Source organism: Myotis myotis, unplaced genomic scaffold, assembly GCF_014108235.1.
Source record: "Myotis myotis isolate mMyoMyo1 unplaced genomic scaffold, mMyoMyo1.p scaffold_m19_p_2, whole genome shotgun sequence".
Lineage (NCBI taxonomy): Eukaryota > Metazoa > Chordata > Mammalia > Chiroptera > Vespertilionidae > Myotis > Myotis myotis.
In genome coordinates, this window is record NW_023416324.1 from 1,926,410 (window position 1) to 1,948,400 (window position 21,991).

Consider the following 21,991-nt stretch of genomic DNA (forward strand, 5'->3'; position numbering starts at 1 on the left):
TACTTTCCAGAATAATGTGCCCATTACTATGTTAAGCACTCTTGCTTAATTCTCCCAACAGCCCTCTGCCAGTAAAATTATTGTCTGGCTTTGACAGATAAAGAAACAGGCCCAAAGAAGTAACTTGCCCCAGACTACAAAGTCAAACTCACACCTGACTTCAAGGGCTTTGCTGTTTCAGTCATTGACACTGTTCCCAGCTCCACGTGGAGGCCAGGGTCTTTGGCCTTTCCAGGGAATCACCCACACGGCTCACAGGCACCCAGCATGCGAGGCCCTGGGCTAGTGCTCCCGCTGCCCCACGCTGTGGTGAGTATGAGGGTGGGGTGGACACTACATCTCAGTGTTCTGGAAGCTGGCCTCCTGCAGCCGTTTTCAGGCTCTTCCCTTTGGACAGGTGGGCTTAAGAGATAATTACATCATGTGTAAGTCAGAAAAGCAAAACTGGAGGTTGATCAAACAATTCCAGGTTTCTAAAACCAGGAATAACCTTTGAACCTTAATTCCACTTAGAAGGAAAAAAATTACACAATTTACAGAATGCATTAACCCTCAAAATGTAATGTAAGTTCAAAAAAGTACTAGGCTGCCCTGGCCGGTGTGGTCCGGTTGGTTGAGCATCATCCCACACACGGGAAGGATCACAGGCTCGGTTCTGGCCTGGTTAGGGCACGTACAAGAGGCAACCAATCTATGTTTCTCTCTCCCTCCCTTCCCCTCTCTCTAAAGATCAATGAACACGTCCTCGGGTGAGGATCAAAAACAACAAAAAAAGTATTAGGCAACTAGTAATGACAGAACTCTAAGCACTAAAAAAGCGTGACCTTTTTTTTTTTTTTTTTTTAAATATATTTTATTGATTCTTCACAGAGAGGAAGGGAGAGAGATAGAGAGTCAGAAACATCGATGAGAGAGAATCATCGATCAGCTGCCCCCTGCACATCTCCCACTGGGGATGTGCCCGCAACCCAGGCACATGCCCTTGACCGGAATCGAACCTGGGACCTCTCAGTCCGCAGGCCGACGCTCTATCCACTGAGCCAAACCGGTTTCGGCAAAAGCGTGACCTTTAAGGGTGATGGGGCAGAGGGTGACCCCTGTCCACCAGTGCACGTCTCTGCTGACCATAGCGTGTGAGCACGGATGGGCCAAAACCACAGAAACTCTGATTCCTGATCAGAGGTCATTCCAAGGGCCTAGGAAATATTTCCCTGCCACGGTACGATTTTGTTTTCATTTCTCTTCCTGGGCACGCCCATCTGTGTATCTGGTGCCCTTGAGACACAACAGTTAAAAAAAAAAAGGCCAATGTCTTAGAGAAATGAGCTCAAGTTCCTTTCTGGGTCAAAAGTAATGGTTTGGATCCTATCTCCACATCCCGAGCCTGGCTGACTTTTCCCTAAGAGCCTGACCTTACACGTTCTCTCGCCCGTGTCCATCTGCTATGCCCTGCCCACTCGTGCAGGCTCCTTGTGGTTGATGTCTGTTGGCATTTTAATGCTGAGGAACGTTCCGGCTCCTGCAAGCCAGCGAGGGAACACTGTGCACTGAGCGCGTGCAGGCCCAGATCCAAACAGGGTCCTCTCGTCTCGAAGGAGGTGTCACTTCAACCACGTGCTTCTTCAGGGAGCGGGCCTGTATGACGGGGCCAGACAGTGGTAGCACAGCACTACTCCCAGGGCTCTTTTATTTGGTGTGTGTGGCCCTTTTAAACATTTATGCGATTTTATTTATTTATCTGTAAGTTGTTTTAAATCCTTTCTTGAACAAGGCAGGACATAAATAAGACACATAAGTAAAATGAAAAGTTTAATAAAAAAGTAAACACTAAATTCCATAGCTGCATAAAACGTGCTGTTGGTATGCCCCCTATTTCCTGACCCATTGTTTTATCACTGAATGCTTGGAAAACAGAAAAGCTTTCAATTGAAGGGAAAAAAAGAGAAAGGTATTTGGGTAGATAATGCAGAAACAGAGCATTAAACTTTCAAGAGGCAATTGCTTGAAACGCCCAAAGTAGCAAAGTAATAACTAGCTATGGTTCATTAAAGAAAACACATTTTTAAATTTAACCCCACGATGTTTGCTGATCACATTATGAGATGTCAGCGGAACGAGCTGGGTCTCCTACCAGTTCCCTCCCACCTCGAGCAGGACCACCAGGCGCCCCTCGGGACGGGGCCTGGCCCTCCTGACCAGCTCTGCCTCCGGAGACCCTCCTCCCCGCCCGCCCTGTCAGAGCTGATAGCGCCCGCAGCTGTATCTTCGGGTCCCACGCTGCCTGTTAGGACTATGCCTGCACCCTACTCCCAGGCTCAGCCCAGCTTCTGGGAACCCTCCCCGCACCCTCCAAGTCAAACTCATGACCCTGCAGGAAGCAGAGTTGAGAGAGATAACTGTCTTTCGAAGAAAAAACAGAACAAAACTGGTACTTTGAACACAAAGAGCAAAGAAAGCTCTGGGAGGCCATAGCCTACTGCTCTCCCTAAGTGCCGGCGCAAGGCTTTTATTAGTACAACGGACGGGCAGCGAATGTAGCCAGGACAACTAACTGCATGATGTTGCAGAAGCGAAGGGACCAGGTTTGCTAAAGTATTGTGGTGACAGAAATGATTAGCCTCAGAAGCTACTGAGGCGGCTCATTCTATCCTAGGACAGCGCTAAAAACACTGAGCCAGGACAAAGCATACCACCGGTTTCTATGCAAACGCGCGCCTTTCTAAAATCAGCGGAATCTCATGCTTATCAAACTTCAAAAACTAACAGTAAGTATCATCTGAGTCTCCGCTCCCGTCAGGCATTTTGTGCACATCCTTACTCCACTGCAATACTCCCAACATCCGACATCCCAGGCACAGCCAGTGCTCATGAATACTTTATTAGACGGCAACTAACCCTTCAATGTCAAAGAACAGGAAAAAGGTTAACCTACGAGCCTAGAGGCAGAAACTCCCAGATCGGTAAAGGCGGATGCACGCCGGCCTCGCTGCAGAGCCCCGGATACGCGCAATAGCTCATGGACGGCCGTGTCATTAAATGGAGACTTTGCGACGACTTGTTCAAGGTCACCCAAGTGTGGACTACAACTCCTGCTCCTAATGACCCTGCTCCTCGGCCTCTTCTTTTTTTTTTTTAACCCTCACCCAAGGATATTTTCCCATCGATTTTTAGAGAGTGGAAGAAAGAGGGAAAGACAGAGAGAAACACATCGATTGGTTGCCTCCTGCACACCCGGAATCGAACCCAGGACCCTTCGGTCCACAGGCCAACACTCGATCCCCTGAGCCAAACCGCTAGGGCTCCTCAGCCTCTTTACTGCACGACACCTTAGGAATGTGATCATCTGCGTGTCAGGTGTTTGGACCACCAGGGCTTCCCACTGCCTGCCCAATGCAGCTCATCAGGCTCGTGGCTATAAATGTGGAACTTCCGAATGTAATGTAGATGGGAAACTCCCCAAAAGAATGACCTTCGCAGACCCATCTTTAAATGGCTCATGAAGTCCCATCGTGAGGTTAGGTAAGCTGTGAATGAACGAACACACAGCACCTCACTGCTTTAGAGGGACCTGCGTGTGCACAGGACTCAGCCGACCCCTTTGTACTCAATTTCTGCAGATGGCCAACCCATGCTGGCTGGGGGCGTGGGTGACTGTGAGAAATGGCTTTCCTCCCATCTGCAACCCAAGCTCAAATGTTTAGCCCCACTCTCTGCTGTGGGCTGAACTTGAGCATCCCAGACAACCAACAACCATGGGAAGAACAATGTATCTATCAGGGAAGGAAGGAACATGCAGGAATTTTAGGAAAATGTTTTATTGGTAGGTCATGATTCTAGTTTCATCACTGTTGTGGAAGGATGAAGATCCCAGGATGCTGATCTCAAGAAAGAAAACCTTTTTAAGTTTATTTAACTGTGTTTTTATTGTTTGTTTAAAACTCGAAAAGGGATTGGCTCCTTTAAAGCTAACTTGACTGGGACCAAGATCTTAAAACTGGATATAAACACTGCTGAATGATGTGTAGAAATGAAACTCTTCCAAAGGCAATTCAACATTGATAAGTAGAAATTATCCATTATTTAGAAATAAATTAGGTTTAAAATGTATCAATTAAAATGTCTAAAAAACGTACAAAGATCAAAGTAATTTTACTCTGATTTATTGTTCAGGAACCCTCTCTCCAAATAAATTTTGGAAAATTCTCAGAAATCTCAGATGAGTTAGCTTTTAGGCACCGTGATGCCTCTGACCTGGTCTGTGTGCCCAGGTAATGAGAAATGACTCCTTCCCCTCAGCGTGCGGCAGGCAACGGCCACTCTGTAAACAAGAAATCCAGACCACGGAGAAAGGGATTCATTCGAGATCGCCTACGTCTTGTTCATGGCAGAACCTGGTGGTCCCGACTAGCTGCCCGCTTCACTCTCTGGACCATAATTGAGGGGATATTCTAAAGTTTAAAACCTGGGGTGAGTTGTTTTTTTTTTTTTAAGGGAAACTTTTTCTTTAAAATATGTTTTTACTGATTTTTAGAGAGGAAGGGAGAGGGACAGAGATAGAAATATCCATGAGAGAAACATCATTGCTCGGCTGCCTCTTGCATGCCCCTACCGGGGATCAAGCCTGCAATCCAGACATGTGCCCTGACTGGGAATTGAACCAGTGATCTCTTGGTTCCTGGGTTGATGCTCAACCACTGAGCCACATCGGCCAGGCTCTTCTTCCTTTAAAAAATTGGTTTTCATTCATTGATTTTAGAGAGAGGAAGGGAGGGAGGGAGAGAGGGGGAGAGAGAGATATAGAAACACTGACCTGTTGTTCCACTTATCCATGCATTCTTTGGGTGTCTCTTATATGTGTGCTGACAGGGGATCAAATCTGCAACCTCGACATACAGGGATGATGCTCCAACCAATGAGCCACCTGGCCAGGCTGAAGGAAGACTCTTAAGCTATTTTTGAAATGTCTAATGACTCCAATTATAACTATGTATTCGGATTCTAATTTTTACACATTTATTTATTTACCTAGTTATTCTTTCCAATTTTTAGATTTTTAACTAGAATTCCCAGGCTGCTTCCATTTGAGACTCCTAGGGAAGTCTCTGAACTTCCTGAGCACTGCGTGAACGTACTGAGATGTCCTGGTGGGAAGAGGACCTCACCTCCTACAGTTATACTGATGTGGCATCAAAAACTAGCGGCAAACAAAACAGATGTTTTCCACTTCCAAGCACACATGTAAGAAATAAGATTGCTTCTATTTTTTCTCTAACTCTCCAACTAAATGTTGTTTTCACTTCAGGTTGCCTCTGATTTCACAAAAAGGTCCTAGTAAATGTCAAGTCCAGAGAACACCCTTCAGAGCGTATCCTACAGAATCAGGAGATAAAGTTGGCACAGCACACCTTTTACCTGGAGTTTGTTGGCAAAGGCCACACAAAATGACGCAAGCAAGAGGACATGTTTCACAGGGATTCCACTTATCAGTATGGGAAGTGCCTTCACTCATTGATAGTAGTGAAATTTTGGGGGGGATTTTATATTATTTTTGTTAATCCTCACTCGAGGATATTTTTCCATTGATTTTTAGGGGGGGGGTGGAGACAGAGATAGAAACATCAATGTGAAAGAGACACATCGATTGGTTGCCTCCAGGGCGAGGGATGAGCCTGCAACTGAGGTACATGCCCTTGACAGGCATCGAATCCGGGACCCTTCAGTCTCAGGACCATGCTCTACCCACTGAGCCACACATGCTAGGGTGGTGGTAGTAAAACTTTTTAAAAGAAGTATTTCTTTGGCTCCCACCCATGAGTCCAGGAGCAATGACAGGTCCTCAGATCCCAGCAGTTTCAAGATATACTTTTGACAAATGTTTACCTAGGAGTCTTGCTACGCCTGTCATTACAGCTCTTTGCTTATGTGCAGCTAGAATTCTGTAAGTCTGGCAAACGGGTCAGTGGCGGCTAAATTACTGATAACCCAGACTAACTACAAAGGGATGATAAGAAAGGCTGACTTCAGAGAAGCTAGTATCATTATCTGCTTTGCTTCTAAGAACTGCAGCAAGCTTCAAGAATAACTAGCCAGATCGCCCCACTAAAAGGGAAGAGCCCAGTCCTTGTGGCTCAGTGGGTTGGAGGGTCGTCCTGGACACTGAAAGGTCGTGGGTTCGATTCCTGGTCAGGCCACCTGCCCAGGTTACGGTTTGGTCCCGGGTTGGAGCCAATAAGAGAGACAGCGGACGTTCCGCTCTCACATCGATGTCTCTCTTTCAAATCAATGAATACGTCCTCAGGTGAGGATTGGGGGGAAGAGGGGGGTAAAGAAACCAAAGGCCAAAGCGATTTACCCAAAGCCTCGCTGTTGTTGCGTTACAAGTAGCTAACGCCGGAGGGATTTTCCCGAGAACACAGTCCCCGAGCCAGCAGCCGTGGTCTGAGGGCCGGGGAGCGAGGGGGACAGCGCGGACAACCCAGGGCTGACCCCAGGCGCCCGCACCTCCCAGGGGGGCGTGTGCCCGCGGGCCAGCGACCTCCTCTCTCGGCCGAGAGCCGGGAACCTCCGACACCCACCTCCAGGGCCCACGCGAGAACGAAGGGCGTGCTGGGCTCGCCCCGCAGGGTGGCCCCGCAGAGTGGGCACGGGGGGCACGCGAGCTGCTGGGCACCGCGCAGGCCAGCTCTGCCCTGGAAGCCCGACCTGACCTGCCAGCTCCGACCCCTCGCCGCCCCGAGCTGGGAGGGGGGTCCTCGCGGCGCCGGGAAGCCCGGCCCGGCCGCTTGGAGGCGGGCGCCCCACCTGCTGACCTGACCTTGGAAGCCGCCCTGCCCTTCGCGCTGGCCTCGGCGGCACCAGGCAGCAAGGACGCGCACTGGGCCCCTCCACGTGCCCGACACGCACGCCGAGGCCGCGCGTGGGGCTCCGCTTCCGTCCCGGCCACGGAGCTGCCTCCTCACCTGCAGCCTCCGACCTGAGGCTGCGGGTCCCGGAGGCTCTTCCTCCAGCCTCTGGGAGAGGAGCGCGCCAGGCGCCGGCCGCGGAGCCTGGGTCACTCCAGGGGCCCACGGACCCCTGCGAGGCCGCCTGGTGGCTTTGACCTTGGTCCCCAAGCCTTGTGTCCCCTCCTGCCGGCCGGGGGCGAGGACAGGACACGGCCCCGCCACCGGGGCGGGGGTGTGAGGCGCGCGCGGCCCCGGGTCCTGGGGGACGGGGACTCCCCCTGCGTCTGCACCCAGGGAGCCCGGTGCCCTCCCGCGGGGGCGGGGACCCCGGCGGCGCCTGGACAGCGCACGGGGCGCCTTGGCCGCCGAGAGCAGGGCACAGGCCGCCGGGACGCCCCCGCGCGAGGGCCCGGGCGGTGGGGGCCGCCCGGTCGGCCGGCGGTCGCGCACGTCAGACGGGGTCACGCGGCCTCCTCGCCGGCCCCGGCCTCCCGCGGCGGGAACGGGGACACTCGCCGCCGGCCCGGCCCTCCCGGACGGCCGGGCCCGGCCTCAGCCCTGCCGGCATCCCGCCGCGGGCCTCACCTCCCTGCGCACGTTCAGCAACGAGTAATAGTCTTCATTGTCCAGCTCCTCCTCGCTCAAGGCCGTCGCCATCTTCGCAACCTTTCACCCCGCCAAACCGGCAGGCCGTGCTCAAGAGGGACCGGCGGCCGGCGGCGCGCACGGCGCGAGCGGCCCGGCGGCGCCACAGCGGCCCCTGGCGGCCCGGAGGCGCGTCGCCGCCGCCCGCGCCGGAGAGCAAGCAGCGCGCCTGCGCCCTGCGCCCCCGCGCGGCCGAGGGCGGGAGCGGCGCCCGGGGCCCCTCCACGTGCTGCCCGCGCACCCAGAGCCCAGCCGGGCCTCCCTAGGTCTGTGCGCGGACGGACGGGAAAGGGAGGCTCTGCAGTCACAGTGGGTGGCGGTCGCCCTCTGGGCGCCGCGGAGACAGGCCCCTGCAACACCTCCCTGTCTCCCTGGCCGGCCCCCAGAGCGGGGCGCACCCCGCTTCCCAAATAGCCCCACCGGGGCGCACCCGCTTGCCGACGTGTCTTTGCACAGGAAACCTCCAAGTGGGATTTGTTCTGCCACCATTTCCCTGGACCCTCCAGAACCTGGATCAGAGGGTGGGCCTCCTCATTTCCATTTCCCATTATTGCCCTATAGTTAGGAGCGTTGGGCCAGTTTTCTGCTGTTTAAATGAAGAGGCAGGACCCATCTGGTTCCTGGTCTAATTGTCTTTGGCAGCTGTGCGCACCTTCAGCCCCCGCCCAGAGCCGCTCTCCTGTAAATTTCTACCTATCATTTAGCGGTGGAGTCTAATTGATTTCAACCCGGTGCCTGCTGTTTGGCGCATTATTAAAGATGCCTCGGTTACAATCGCCTCAATAATGTAAATGTCTTCGAAAGGATGCAGTTATCAGGAGACGGTGGGCCCCGGGGCTCCCGCGCTCCGGCCACCTGTGTGCCCTGGCCCAGCCTCCATGGTTTCTCAGGGACGTTTGTGGTGCCTTAACTAGCCAGAGGTGTAGACCATCCTCGCTGCCCTTCCCAGGCAGGCCTCCTGGGAGCCCCGAACACCTGCCGGTGGTGGATTTGAGACGTTGATTTCTTTCTCTTCTAATTTCTGGCCAGATGTGTGCCAGCTGGGGCTCTGCACCCCCTTCCCCGTTGCCCCACCTCTGAGGCTCTCTCTGGCGGCGTCTCTGGCAGGAGACGCTGAGGTGCCCTGAGCTGGGTTATTCAGGAGCGTTGAGCCCGGGTGCGGCGACCCATCGGCCCGGGTGTCAGCGAAGAGCTATTTCTTTGGCTGTGCGAGGCTTCCCCACAATAGCTTTTCACAGATACTCACGTTCCATCCGCGATTCCAGCAATTTTTTTTTTTACGGTCTTTCCTTTTTTCTCCTTTGAAGAGAGAGCAGTGATTAGGCTCAACGGCAGGCTGTCATGTGCTGGTCTTTAAGAATTTCTTACAGGGAGGCTGGGGAGAGAAACGACTATGCGGAGACCTTCCTTTTTCCCCGTTCGGTTTGTAGACATTAATTGGGCCACACGCTCGGCTGGGGAGAGGAGTCCTCTGCCCTCCTTCCTCTGCTTCGGCAAACACGCCTCCAGGATCCATAGAAGCGGGACGGAGCATGTGTTTCCGGACGCCAGGCCTGCGCGCCTGTGACGGGGGATGGCCTGCTGGTCGTCCCCACCCAGACAGAATGAACAGTGGCCCGGGAGGCTCTGCCTCTGCCCTCTCTGGGGCCCACGCTATGCGGTTCCGTGGCTCTTGGAGGGCGGTCGTGTCGAACGGAAAATAAGCTTAGACCCATCACAGGCCCGAGGACAGTTACCGCGGAGGTCGGCTCTTTCGGTTTCTTCCCTCCAGAATCTTACCCTGTGACGGGGAAAGCGAACGGAAGCCAGGAGCAGTGCACGTTAGCAAGTTAACACACAGCCGGCAAGCTACTCGGGCCGGAGCGGCTGACAGAACGCACCACCTCACCTCACAGCCTTGCACCTCTGTCTGCTTCTCGTTGGGCAAAGCCAGAGAGCACGTTGTAACTTACCTGTAAAGCAAAGCCTAATATACTTATGTAATAGATTTATAATTTTGTCATATATATATTTTTTATTGATTTCAGAGACAGGAAGGGAGAGAGTGAGAGAGAAAGACACATCCATGATGAGAGAGAATCATCATGGGTCGGCTGCCTCCTGTAGGGCCCACACTGGGGGTCGAGCCCCCAACCCAGGCATGTGCCCTTGACCGGAATCAAACCCGGGACCCTTCAGTCTGCAGGCCGATGCTCTAAAAAAGACACGAGTATTTTATCTTACAAAAGTATAGGGAGTAAAAAAAAAAAAAAGGTATTTGGAGTCCCAGGAGGAGGGAATTGAGTTGTTTAAGGTCTAGATGTTCTCCCTGGCCAGTGTCACTCAGTGGTTAGAGCGTCACCCTACACACCCTCTAGAGCAGTGGCTCTCAACCTACCTAACGCCGCGACCCTTTAATACAGTTCCTCACGTTGTGGTGACCCCCAACCATAACATTATTTTCGTTGCCACTTCATAACTGTAATTTTTCTACTGTTATGAATCGTCATGTAAATATCTGATGTGCAGGATATATTTTCATTGTTACAAATTGAACATAATTAAAGCAAAGTGATTAATCACAAAAACAATATGTAATTATATATGTGTTTTCCGATGGTCTTAGGCGACCCCTGTGAAAGGGTCGTTCAACCCCCAAAGGGGTCGCGACCCACAGGTTGAGAACCGCTGGTCTAGAGCATCTCAGGTTTGGTTCCTGGTCAGCAGCACACACTGGGGTTGCAGGTTGGATCCCCAGCTCCGGTTGGGGCACACGTAGGAGGCAACCAATCGATGTATTTCTCTCACCTCTCTCTCTCTCTCTCTCTCTCTCTCTCTCTCTCTCTCTCTCTCTCTCCCCCCCCTTCTCTCCCACCTCCCTTCCACTCTTTCTGAAAAATCAATGGGAAAATATCCTTGGGTGAGGATTAACAAAACAAAAAATAATAAAGTGAAACTGGTATAGAGTTTCAGCTTCGGAAGGTGGAAAGGACGCTGAAGATCGTGCACAACAGCGCGCCTCACGCTACTGAGCCGCACCCAGAAATGGCCATGATGCGAGTGTTTTTGTTCTGTGCATTTTATCACGATTAAAGAATAAGAAAAAATTATGTTCAGAGTCAAGACTTGCTCGTCTCGACTTCGTGTGGCTTCGGAGTCCCGAGACGTTTTCCTGACCTCACGGTCCCCCAGCAGGCCGAGCGACAAGCAGCGATGCTGCCGGGCCACACCTGGCAGACCCGGGGCAGGGCCCGCAGCCGGCACGCCCGCCCGCCGGTGGCGGCCCTCGGGAGGCACGGCCCGGGCTGCTTCTGCAGGAAAAGCCGAGGACGCTGCGAGAGGCCAGAGCCGGCCCGGCCCCAGCAGTGAACACGTGGTGCCCGCGCGTCCTGTGTGGGACCGACCGCCGCCCAGCAGACGTGACAACAAGCATGTCTCAGGCATCGCCCCAAACCCCTGGGGGACACATCGCTCTGTTTGAGAACCTGGGGCTAGACGTGACGACACTGTTCGCAAACCCCACGGCTTAGTATGTGTTTATTGACTTCAGAGGAAGGGAGCGGGAGAGGGAGAGAAACATCAGATGAGAGTCATGGATCGGCTCCTCCTGCACGCCCCCCACTGGGATGGAGCCTGCAACCCGGGCCTGTGCCCTGACCGGGAATTGAACCGTAACCTCCTGGTTCATAGGTCGATGCTCCACCACTGAGCCACACCAGCCGGGCCCAAATCTTCACTTTTCCCTGCGCTCGTGAGTGAACACCCCGGGGAGGACGAGCAAACACCCCCCCACGTGGGTGCAGTTTCCACCCACTGCCCCTCTCCCAGCTCCTAACTCCCGGTGCCGGGCACAGCCACACGGATCCTGACCCGCTCTCCCTGCAGAGACTGTCCCTGTCCCCGTCCCTGTTCTGTCCCCGTCCCCGTCCCTGTCCCTGTCCCTGTCCCCGTCCCTGTCCCCATCCCTGTCCCTGTCCATGTCCCTGTTCTGTCCCCATCCCTGTCCCTGTCCCCGTCCCCGTCCCTGTCCCCGTCCCCATCCCTGTCCTGTCCCTGTCCCCATCCCTGTCCCTGTCCATGTCCTGTCCCCATCCCCATCCCTGTCCCTGTCCCTGTCCCTGTTCTGTCCCCATCCCTGTCCCTGTCCATGTCCTGTCCCCATCCCCGTCCCTGTCCCTGTCCCTGTCCCTGTTCTGTCCCCATCCCTGTCCCTGTCCCCGTCCCCGTCCCTGTCCCCGTCCCCATCCCTGTCCTGTCCCTGTCCCCATCCCTGTCCCTGTCCATGTCCTGTCCCCATCCCCGTCCCTGTCCCTGTCCCTGTTCTGTCCCCATCCCTGTCCCTGTCCCCGTCCCCATCCCTGTCCTGTCCCTGTCCTGTCCCTGTCCCTGTCCATGTCCTGTCCCTGTCCCTGTTCTGTCCCCATCCCTGTCCCTGTCCCCGTCCCCATCCCTGTCCTGTCCCTGTCCCCATCCCTGTCCCTGTCCCTGTCCTGTCCCTGTCCCTGTTCTGTCCCCATCCCTGTCCCTGTCCCCGTCCCCATCCCTGTCCTGTCCCCATCCCTGTCCCTGTCCTCTTCTGTCCCTATCCCTGTCCTTGTCCCTGTCCTGTCCCTGTCCCTGTTCTGTCCCCATCCCTGTCCCTGTCCCCGTCCCCGTCCCCATCCCTGTCCTGTCCCCATCCCTGTCCCTGTCCTGTTCTGTCCCTATCCCTGTCCCTGTCCCCGTCCCTGTTCTGTCCCCATCCCTGTCCCTGTGCCTGTCCCTGTCCCCGTCCCCATCCCTGTCCTGTCCCTGTCCCCATCCCTGTCCCTGTCCATGTCCTGTCCCCATCCCCGTCCCTGTCCCTGTCCTGTCCCTGTCCTGTTCTGTCCCCATCCCTGTCCCTGTCCCCATCCCTGTCCCTGTCCCTGTCTCTGTCCCTGTCCTGTCCCTGTCCCTGTTCTGTCCCCGTCCCTGGCCCTGTCCCCGTCCCTGTCCCTGTCCCCGTCCCCGTCCCCATCCCTGTCCTGTCCCCATCCCTGTCCCTGTCCTGTTCTGTCCCTATCCCTGTCCCTGTCCCCGTCCCTGTTCTGTCCCCATCCCTGTCCCTGTGCCTGTCCCTGTCCCCGTCCCCATCCCTGTCCTGTCCCTGTCCCCATCCCTGTCCCCGTCCATGTCCTGTCCCCATCCCCGTCCCTGTCCCTGTCCTGTCCCTGTCCTGTTCTGTCCCCATCCCTGTCCCTGTCCCCATCCCTGTCCCTGTCCCTGTCCCCGTCTCTGTCCCTGTCCTGTCCCTGTCCCTGTTCTGTCCCCGTCCCTGTCCCTGTCCCCGTCCCTGTCCCTGTCCCCGTCCCCGTCCCCATCCCTGTCCTGTCCCCATCCCTGTCCCTGTCCTGTTCTGTCCCTATCCCTGTCCCTGTCCCTGTCCTGTCCCTGTCCCTGTTCTGTCCCCATCCGTCCCTGTCCCTGTCTCTGTCCCCGTCCCCGTCCCCATCCCTGTCCTGTCCCTGTCCCCATCCCTGTCCCCGTCCATGTCCTGTCCCCATCCCCGTCCCTGTCCCTGTCCTGTCCCCATCCCTGTCCCTGTCCCTGTCCTGTCCCTGTCCCTGTCTGGCCGTGGGACTGCAGCACCTCTGTGCTCCAAGTTCCCAGGAGTCCTCTGAGCCGGGGCTGGAGGTGGGAAGCGTGAGAAGCATCTCTCTCCCCTGCTCACCCGTCTGTGCGCCTCCCCAATGGGTTTAAGGCTGTTGCTAAGCCGAGGACAATGGCTCTTTGGGGAAAATCCTGGGAATGTCACAGACTCCGGGCGTTTGAGGAAAGAAAGAGGAAAGTTCTGAGCACAAGTTTCCTCCAGAAACAACCCCCCCACCTTGGATTCGTGTGTTTCCCGTGATGTCAGAGTCCTTAGTTCCTTGCAAACAATACAAAGGGACAAACGTTTCCGGTTTAGAGTCACCATGGCAACAGGTCAGGGGCTCTGCCGTGTCCGGGTCTCAGGATGATAGAAGCTGGGCTGGCGTCTCTGAAGGGGCCAGAGCCTCAAGGCCCACAGGCCCGCCCGTGGGTGCTCCACGCATGGGATTCCCCCAGGCGAAGCCTCCTGTCCTGTGGGCGGAAGGCTGGAATGGTGTCCCCCAGAAGATCTGTCCACGTCGGAACCCCGGGAACCTGTGAACGTGACCGTATTCGGGGAACGGTCTTTGCAGATGTCCAGGCTCCCAGGATGAGACGCTCCTGCGACCACAGGGTCCTTATGGAAAAGCGGGAGGGAGAGCGGAGACAGACACACAGGACACACAGGGGAGCGGCCCTGGGCGCTGGAGGCCGAGACCACAGGGTCCTTCTGGAAAAGCGGGAGGGAGAGCGGAGCCGGACACACAGGACACACAGGGGAGCGGCCCTGGGCGCTGGAGGCCGAGACCACAGGGTCCTTCTGGAAAAGCGGGAGGGAGAGCGGAGCCGGACACACAGGGGAGCGGCCCTGGGCGCTGGAGGCCGCGATCAGAGCGAGGCAGCCACAGCCAGGGAGCGCAGGAGCCCCCGGAGCTGGCGGCGGTGAGAAAGGCTCTCCCCGAGTCTTCGGCGGGAGCGTGGCTCCGGGACACCCGGATTTCAGGCTTCTGGCCTCCGGGACCGAGGGGGAGATAAATTCCCGTTTTGTTTTTTTAATCCGCACCTGAGGATATTTTTCCATCGATGTTTAGAGCGAATGGAAGAGAGAGGGAAAGACAGAAACATCGAGGTGTGAGAAACACATCAATTGGTTTGACCGGAATCAAACTGGGACCCTTCAGTCCTTGGGCTGATGCTCTATCCACTGAGCTTACAGCCATAAATTCCTGTCTTTACTCGTCCCCCTCCCCCAGCTTGTGTTACGGCAGCCATGGGAAACTGAGACCTTGGTGACTTCTGTCCCCCCCCCCCCCCCCCCCCAGGCCTGTCTGTGCTTGGGTTGCAGCAGAAACCCTTTCCGTTGACTGGGGAGCGTTCTTTTTTCGTAAGAGAACAAAACAAATCCGTAGAGCAGTTTGGGGATGGGCCACCCAGCCGGGCAGAGCACTGGGATCTACTCTGGGCTCTGCGTGGGCCCCGAGAGCTCACCCCGGTCTCCCGAGAGCATGCGGCTTCCTAACAGCAGCTCCGGGCACAGCTCCGGGGTTCCCCTGCCCCTCCCTCCACCAGGAGCTGGGGAACTCAAGTTTCCTGGCTCCGCCTCCTTTCCCACTCTGGTCAGAATCCTCTTTTGTGGCATCATAGATGGTTTCCATGGCAATGAAAGGTTGCGATAAAATGGTGCCAATGTGCACATCAACTTCAGAATTGAACAAGGGCCATTGTTTTGCCTGGAGCTTCATTCATTCTGGAGGTGTCAGGGGGATCTGGGATGTGGATCCATAGCTTCCTGGTCTCCTGCCACCTTGCAGTCCGCCCAGCTCGTGAGGACAGAAAGTTGAGAGTCCAGAGTCGTGGGGAGACCTGAGATCTTCAGCCCCTCCCTCCCTGGCTTTCTATTCTTAGTGTTGGCACGCGTGGGTAAATGTCAACAGGTGAAGTGAGATTTGTTGTAAATAAGCAGATGGTCCCCCCAGGATCGGCTGTGGTGAGCTGGAAATTCTCGCAGGAGGTATCACAGCCAAAGACTTTATCACTCAGAACTCCCTTTCCTGTAGGGCATCAGAACCAGGGAACGACTCGGACCCGAGGCTAGGCTCTTGCCCCCAGGACCCTGGGCACAGGGGCTGGGAGTTCACTCCTGCTTCCTGCCCGCACCACAGCCAGGGCCTTCCACCTGCACAGTCTTCTCGGAGATGCTTTAGTCACAGGGAGAAGCAGCTGTACCCAGTCCTCTGACGGGCTCCCAGGCCCGGAGCCGTGCACCTCGCCGGGGCTGGGTAGGGATTCTGAGTCACTGAAACCCCACGCCCTTGCTCCAAGCAGACGCCACCTGGAACTTCTTCCCTGGGACGACCATATTGTCACCCAAACTGGAGCACTTTTTGGAGTAAAAGGAACCACTATTCATCATGCCAACAACACAGGCACAGTCTGTAGCATCCCTGGAAAAGGGGGACATCTGGTAACCCCTGCCTTAGGCCAACCTGCACCCCAGCCTTAGGCCAACCTGCACCCAGCGCCACTATAGATCTTAGAGTTGAAGGGCCCTGGGGCCAGGTGCTTGGCTCTCTCCTCTTTTACATCTCACCATGCCCTAGTCCGGGGCTGTCCAATGGGAGACTGTGAGGATGGACCTGCCCCACATCTCTGCTGTCCAGTGCAATAGCCACCAGCCAAGTGTGACCACCGAGTGCTTGGAATGCGGCTAGTGTGTCCACGGAGGTCACATTTATTTTATTATATGTTATTGATTTCAGAGAGGAAGGGGGGGGGGAGAGATAGAAACAGCAACGATGAGAATCACTGATCAGGGCAGGGGCTGAAAGCACCCGTTGGCGGAGGAGAAGTCGGCTGGACCACATCATTGCCCACATCCAGAAGGGCCTCAGCGACATGGTGTTTGACTGTAAGTGGATGCCCTTACAGTCGTGACCATGGGCAACTTCGCCCAGGGCACCGGCGTCATCCAGCTGTACGAGATCCGCACGGGGACCTCAAGCTGCTCCGGGAGATTGAAAAGGCCAAACCCATTAAATGTGGAACATTTGGTGCAACATCCTTACAGTAGAGATATTGAGCTACTGGAGATTTTGCTGGAAACCTTCATATAGGGAATATGGAAGCTCCAGAGTACCCAGTGTATTCTGTAAAGGACCATAAAGAAATTATAAATACTATGGATCAGCGGTTCTCAACCTGTGGGTCGCGACCCCTTTGGCGGTCGAACGACCCTTTCACAGGGGTCGCCTAAGACCATCCTGCATATCCGATATTTCCATGACGATTCATAACAGTGGCAACATGACAGTTATGAAGAAGCAACGGAAATAATTTTATGGATGGGTCACAACATGAGGAGCTGTATTTAAAGGGCCGGAAGGCTGAGAACCACGGCTAGAGGTGGTGTAGGTGGGCTAGGAGTTGGGGAAGGAGCACCTGACATTGTGACTGGCAGCCGAGATGGAACGGTCAGGGGGTGGGTCCCAAGGCAGGAAGACGAGCCCGTTGCTAATACGGAACCTGTACGAAGAGAAAACGAGAGACCGTTGGGCTGTGGCGTTCGCCAATACCCCGTTAGCGGCCAAAGAAAGATTCCCAAGGAGCAGAGGTGGGAGTTGCGGCTTCCGTCAGCCTTTTGCAGAAGGTTACGTTGTCTACCCAGCCCATTTCCAGTTTGGACTGGAGTCCAGATAAAAGGGGCCTCTGCATCTGTAGTTCATGTGATCAAATGGTGAGAGTACTGATTATTACAAAACTCCATGAAATTTGGATCTGGAGATTTTGGACTTGGCAACCTTCGAGCGGAAAACTCATAGAATTTAGGATGTGCTCTGCACCCTCTGGCCCTCCTTGGACAAGGCTGGATTTGACTGATGAAAAAGGCCCAGGTGCAAACCTCAGGCTCGCCTCTCTCGGGGTGGAATGCCCAGCGGTGAGCTCCAGCCACCTGGCTGGTGACTGCTTTGCTGCTGCACAGGGGGCACCATGGCCTCCAGAGCCAGCTGTGTTCCTCTCCCTCCATTTCTGATAAAAGTTGGGACTTGTCTATATTTCACCATATTTAAATTTGTTCTGCGTCCCCAAAGTCCATATTTTATAATAAACACCCGTGTTGCATTTCCAAAAAAAAAAAAAATCACCGATCAACTGCCTTCTGCATGCCCCACACGGGGGATCAAGCCTGCAACAGGGCATGGTCCCTGACCAGGAATCTGTGACCTCCTGGTTCATAGGTCGGTGCTCAGCCAGAGTCACACTGGCCGAGCAAGGAGACAACATTTAAATTTGACTTGAATGAATGTAAATGTCAATGGCCACATGTGACTAGTGGCTACATCAGACAGCACAGACCTAGATGCTTTCAGCCAGTCTGACGGCTTGAAATACCATCAACCGGCCCTGACTCCAAAATTTGTATAACCTCCCCCATCTCTCCCTTAAAATCCAGGCCCGTGTATCCAATTGTCCACTTGATATTTTAATCAAATGTGTCATAGGCACTTCAAGATTAACTATTCAAAACTAACCTCTGTCCTAGCCGGCTTGGCTAAGTGGATAGAGCGTCAGCCTGCAGACTGAAGGGTCCCAGGTTCAGTTCTGGTCAAGGTCACATGCCCAGGTTGCGGGCTTAATCCCTAGTACTGGGCATGCAGAAGGCAGCTGATTATCAATTCTCTCTCATCATTGATGTTTCTATCTCTCTCTATCTCTCCCTTCCTCTCTGAAATCATAAAGATATATTAAAAAACAACAAACCCAAACTAACCTTCTGATCACAGTAAGGTTCCACCTTAAATGGCTACCTATATATATAAAAGGCTAATATGCTAAGTGTCCGACCGTCTGGGTAATGACATCACGTAGCAATGCCAAGCTTCCTCTCCCTAGCGACTAGCCTCCTTGAAGTTTCTTCAGCCCAGGAACAGAACTTGCTTTATAGCCAGGTGAAAAGATTTTACACTTTAACCAAATGTCTGTGAAGCATTTTCCCGAGCCTCATCTCATTTGATCCTCACAGGAGTCCTGGAGTAGGTAGATAGGAGACTCGGTAGAATCCTATTTTCTTTTCACTAGTCGGAAAATGGAGATTTAGAAAGCTTAAAAATTTGACCTGACTGAAAAGAAGTGAGAAATGGTGGACCTTGAAAATGACTTCAGGTTTTCTCACTGCGCAGAATATAGTCAAACACTGCTGCAGTTAAATATTTTACCCTTTGTTCTCCCTGTGTGATCTACAATAATAATCTGCTTTGTGTTGATATTTGCTGCTCTGTTGCTGACAGTTACCTGAAAGAGAAGTTGGGATGCTTCACTGGGCTGGAAAAAGTTTAGCTAAATCAGAAATCAGGTCTAATTAAGCAAGTTTATTCTATATCTATAAAAGGCTAAGTTGACTCGCTCATGCGTGATACATATAAAGCTCTCACTGGCGCCAATTGCACGTGTGTGTTTCCATCTGTCATTGTCGATCATGAATTTGGTTGACACTTCTATTATAGAGAAAGGGTGAATGGCGATATTAAAATATTTCCTCTAATTAATTTCCTTTCAATGTGCATGAATTCATGCACCAGGTCACTAGTTATAAAATAAATAGGAGCTAAATGTTGGTGAGGATGTGGAGAAATTGGACTCCTTGTGCATTGCTGATGGGAATGTCTAATGGTGCAGCCACTTGGAAAATGGTAGGGCAGGTCTTCAAAAACATAAGCAGAAATACCGTGTGACCCAGCAATTCCACTCCCAGGTTATGTCCGAAAAATTGAGAGCAGGGACTCAAACAGATAGACCTGTACAGCCATGCTCATAGCAGCATGATTCACACCAGCCCAAAGAGGGGTGCAACCCCAGTGTCCATCAGGGGGCGAATGGGTAAACAAACGTGGTATATTCGTGGAATGCAACGCTGCTTGGTCTGAAAAAGGGAGGCACTTTTGACCTGGGGCAACGCGGATGACCTGGAGGCCATGGTGCTCAGTGAAACAAGCCAGTCACCAACAGACAAATGCCGTGTGATTCCCCTTCTGTGGGTTCCTGGAGACGGAGGTCACAGAGACACAGTGAGGGTGATGCCAGGGGGTGGTGCCACCCGTAAGCAGGACAGAGTGTCGCTGGGGAAGCTGTAAACGTCCCGGGAGTAGGTGGTGGCGATGGTTGCACTACAGGGTGAACGTATTAAATGCCACAGGGCTATGCAGGTTAAAATGCTCAACTTTGTTATGTATATTTTACCACAATAAAAACAACAACACCAGGGGCACGCAGGAGGCAGTGGACCATTGATGTCTCTCTCTCTCTCTCTCTCTCTCTCCCCCTCTCCCTTCCTCTCTCTCTAAAGAAAAAAATATATAACACACACACAACACCTTCTGCTATTCCCTCCCCATCTTCTCCTTCTGCCAACTCCCATCTCAATGAAAACCAACTCTAGTTTTCCACTTGCTGAAGCCAAAGACCCCCCTCTTCCTTTCCTGGCCCACGCTCAGCACATCAGTCAACCTTCTCGGCTCTTCCTGCAAATACCTGCAGTGAGCAGCTCCCCACATCACACACCACCGACAGGTGGTCCTCCGATCCGCCCTCCACACACACCTCCACTGGCTTCTCGAACCCTTCAGTGGCACCTGTCTGTACCACGTCCGACCAGCAAGGCCTGCCCACCTTCACCTCGGCCCCTGCTGGCTTCATGTCCCGCCTGCTCCCTGCTGCCGCTCTGCTCCCGCGCATAGGCCTCCTCTGCTCCTCAGACACCCCAGGGACGGTCCTCCCTCAGGGCCATGTTCTTGCTGTGCCCTCTGCCTGCAATGCTCTCCCCCCCAATCTGCCTGGCTCCCCCCACTTCTTAGCTGTGCACCCGCAGCTCAATGAGCCCTTCGCCGGCCACTCTGTGGGAATTTCAGCACCTTCAACACTTCCTACCTTTGCTTGCTTTAGGTTTCTGCATTCACACACATCACCATCTAGCGTACAATCTATTGTATTTTCAGTCTTCTGCACAGAATGCGTGGTGTTTTAATTTTTATTTATTTTAAAAATATATTTTTATTGATTTCAGAGAGAGGAAGGGAGAGGGAGAGACAGATAGAAACATCAATGAGAGAGAGAGTCATTGATTGGCTGCCTCCTAAGGCATGATGTTTGTTTTTTTTTAAAAAATCAATGCCGTAACTGGTTTGGCTCAGTGGATAGAGCATCGGCCTGCGGACTGAAAGGTCCCAGGTTCGATTCCGGTCAAGGGCATGTACTTTGGTTGTGGGCACATCCCCAGTAGGGGGTGTGCAGGAGGCAGCTGATCAATGTTTCTCTCTCATCGATGTTTCTAACTCTCTGTCCCTCTCCCTTCCTCTCTGTAAAAAATAAAATATATTTTTTAAAAATGGATTGAATTGAGAGAGAAAGAGAGAAAGAGAGAGAGAGAGAGAAACGCCGATGTGTTGTTCTACTTATTTATACATGCTTTGGTTGATTCTTTTTTTTTTTTTTTTAACTGTAATATTTATTTATTTATTTATTTATTTATTTATTTATTTTTTTGCTTAAAGTATTACAAAGGGTATTACATATGTGTCCATTTTATCCCCCCGCCCTAGAAAGTCCCCCCCCCCTTTTTTTTTTAATATGTTTTATTGATTTTTTACAGAGAGGAAGGGAGAGAGATAGAGAGCCAGAAACATCGATGAGAGAGAAACATCGACCAGCCGCCTCCTGCACATCCCCCACCGGGGATGAGCCCGCAACCCAGGTACATGCCCCTGACCGGAATCGAACCTGGGACCCCTCAGTCCGCAGGCCGACGCTCTATACACTGAGCCAAACCGGTTTCGGCTTTGGTTGATTCTTGTATATGCCCGGACTGGGGATCGAACCCCCAACCTTGGGGTATTAGGATGACACTCTTACCAACTGAGCTACCTGGCCAGGGCCCAAATGTGTGATGTTTAAGGCCGGGGCTTCAAAATCTCTTCTGTTCTCTGCTTTTCCCACAATGCCCGAGCAGCACCCGCATATCGTTGACACTCAGTCAATATTAGTGAAGCTAATGAGGGCAGCCGGCGCTGAGGGGGCTGCTCGGGGCCCACCTCCTTTAGGGAACCCCCGACTGATGTCTAACCGCCCGCCCTCTTTCTAGGTGGTCAGCCCTCGAAGCGCCTTGGGAAGCTGGGCCTACTTTTCATTTAAGCCAGTGGTGCTCAGTGGGGCAGTAGTGCCCTCAGGGGGCCTTTGGCAAGACCTGGAGGCATTTGGGGATGTGACAAGAGGGAGGAGGCATGCACTGGCATCTCTGGTCGGTGGAGGCCAGAGGTCTTGCTACACATCCTACCATGCACAGGACAGCTCCCTGCAGTAAAGCGTTTTCCCAGTCCTCCAAGTTCCTTGAGGCTGTTTCAGGCTGAAATGTGTCTTCTGAGAAAAGGTATGTTGAAGTCCCAATCCCCGATACCTCGAAATGTGACCTTATTTGAAAATAGGGTCATTGCCTAGCCAGTTTGGCTCAGTGGACAGAGCGTTAGCCTGCGGACTGAAGGGTTGAGGGTTGGTTTCGGCCAAGAGCACATACCTTGGTTGCAGGCTCCTCGGTCAGGGTGGGTGCAGGAGGAAACCAATAGGTGTGTTTCTCTCACATGGATGTTTCTCTCCCCACCCCTTCCACTCTCTAAAAATTCATGGGAAAATGTCCTTGTGAGGATTAACAACAACAAAAATAGGGTCTTTACAGAGGTAATCAACCCAGTTACAATGAGGTCATTAGGGTGGCCCTAGCCCTAGCCCGATGTGACGGCATCTTTATAAAAAGAGGAAATCTGGCCACAGACCTGCACAGAGGAAAG

General features: G+C 53.4%; 1 protein-coding gene, 1 non-coding gene and 1 pseudogene across 7 annotated transcripts in view; 2 read left to right on the forward strand and 1 right to left on the reverse strand.

Moving 5' to 3' along the window:
* Positions 1–7,660, reverse strand: part of DNAJC11 (DnaJ heat shock protein family (Hsp40) member C11) — a 46,869-nt gene extending 39,209 nt beyond the window's left edge. For 4 of the 6 annotated variants that reach the window (XR_004974083.1, XR_004974080.1, XM_036350069.1 and 1 more), the window contains exon 1: positions 7,530–7,660. Coding sequence is in view for 2 of the 6 variants with exons in the window: in XM_036350069.1 (XP_036205962.1) it covers positions 7,530–7,601 (72 nt within the window). In the remaining 4 variants the exon portion in view is untranslated. Of the gene's footprint in view, positions 1–154; positions 179–4,810; positions 5,529–7,529 lie in introns of those variants that run through there. The other 2 variants (XR_004974081.1, XR_004974082.1) reach the window with 2 other exon arrangements.
* On the forward strand, positions 2,533–2,660 carry LOC118677935. Its single transcript, XR_004974640.1, has one exon. It is a non-coding gene; the product is annotated as a small nucleolar RNA SNORA66 (small nucleolar RNA).
* An 8,130-nt stretch (positions 7,661–15,790) lies between the features above and the next one.
* The window catches only part of LOC118677696, a 62,339-nt pseudogene continuing 56,138 nt past the window's right edge, over positions 15,791–21,991 (forward strand).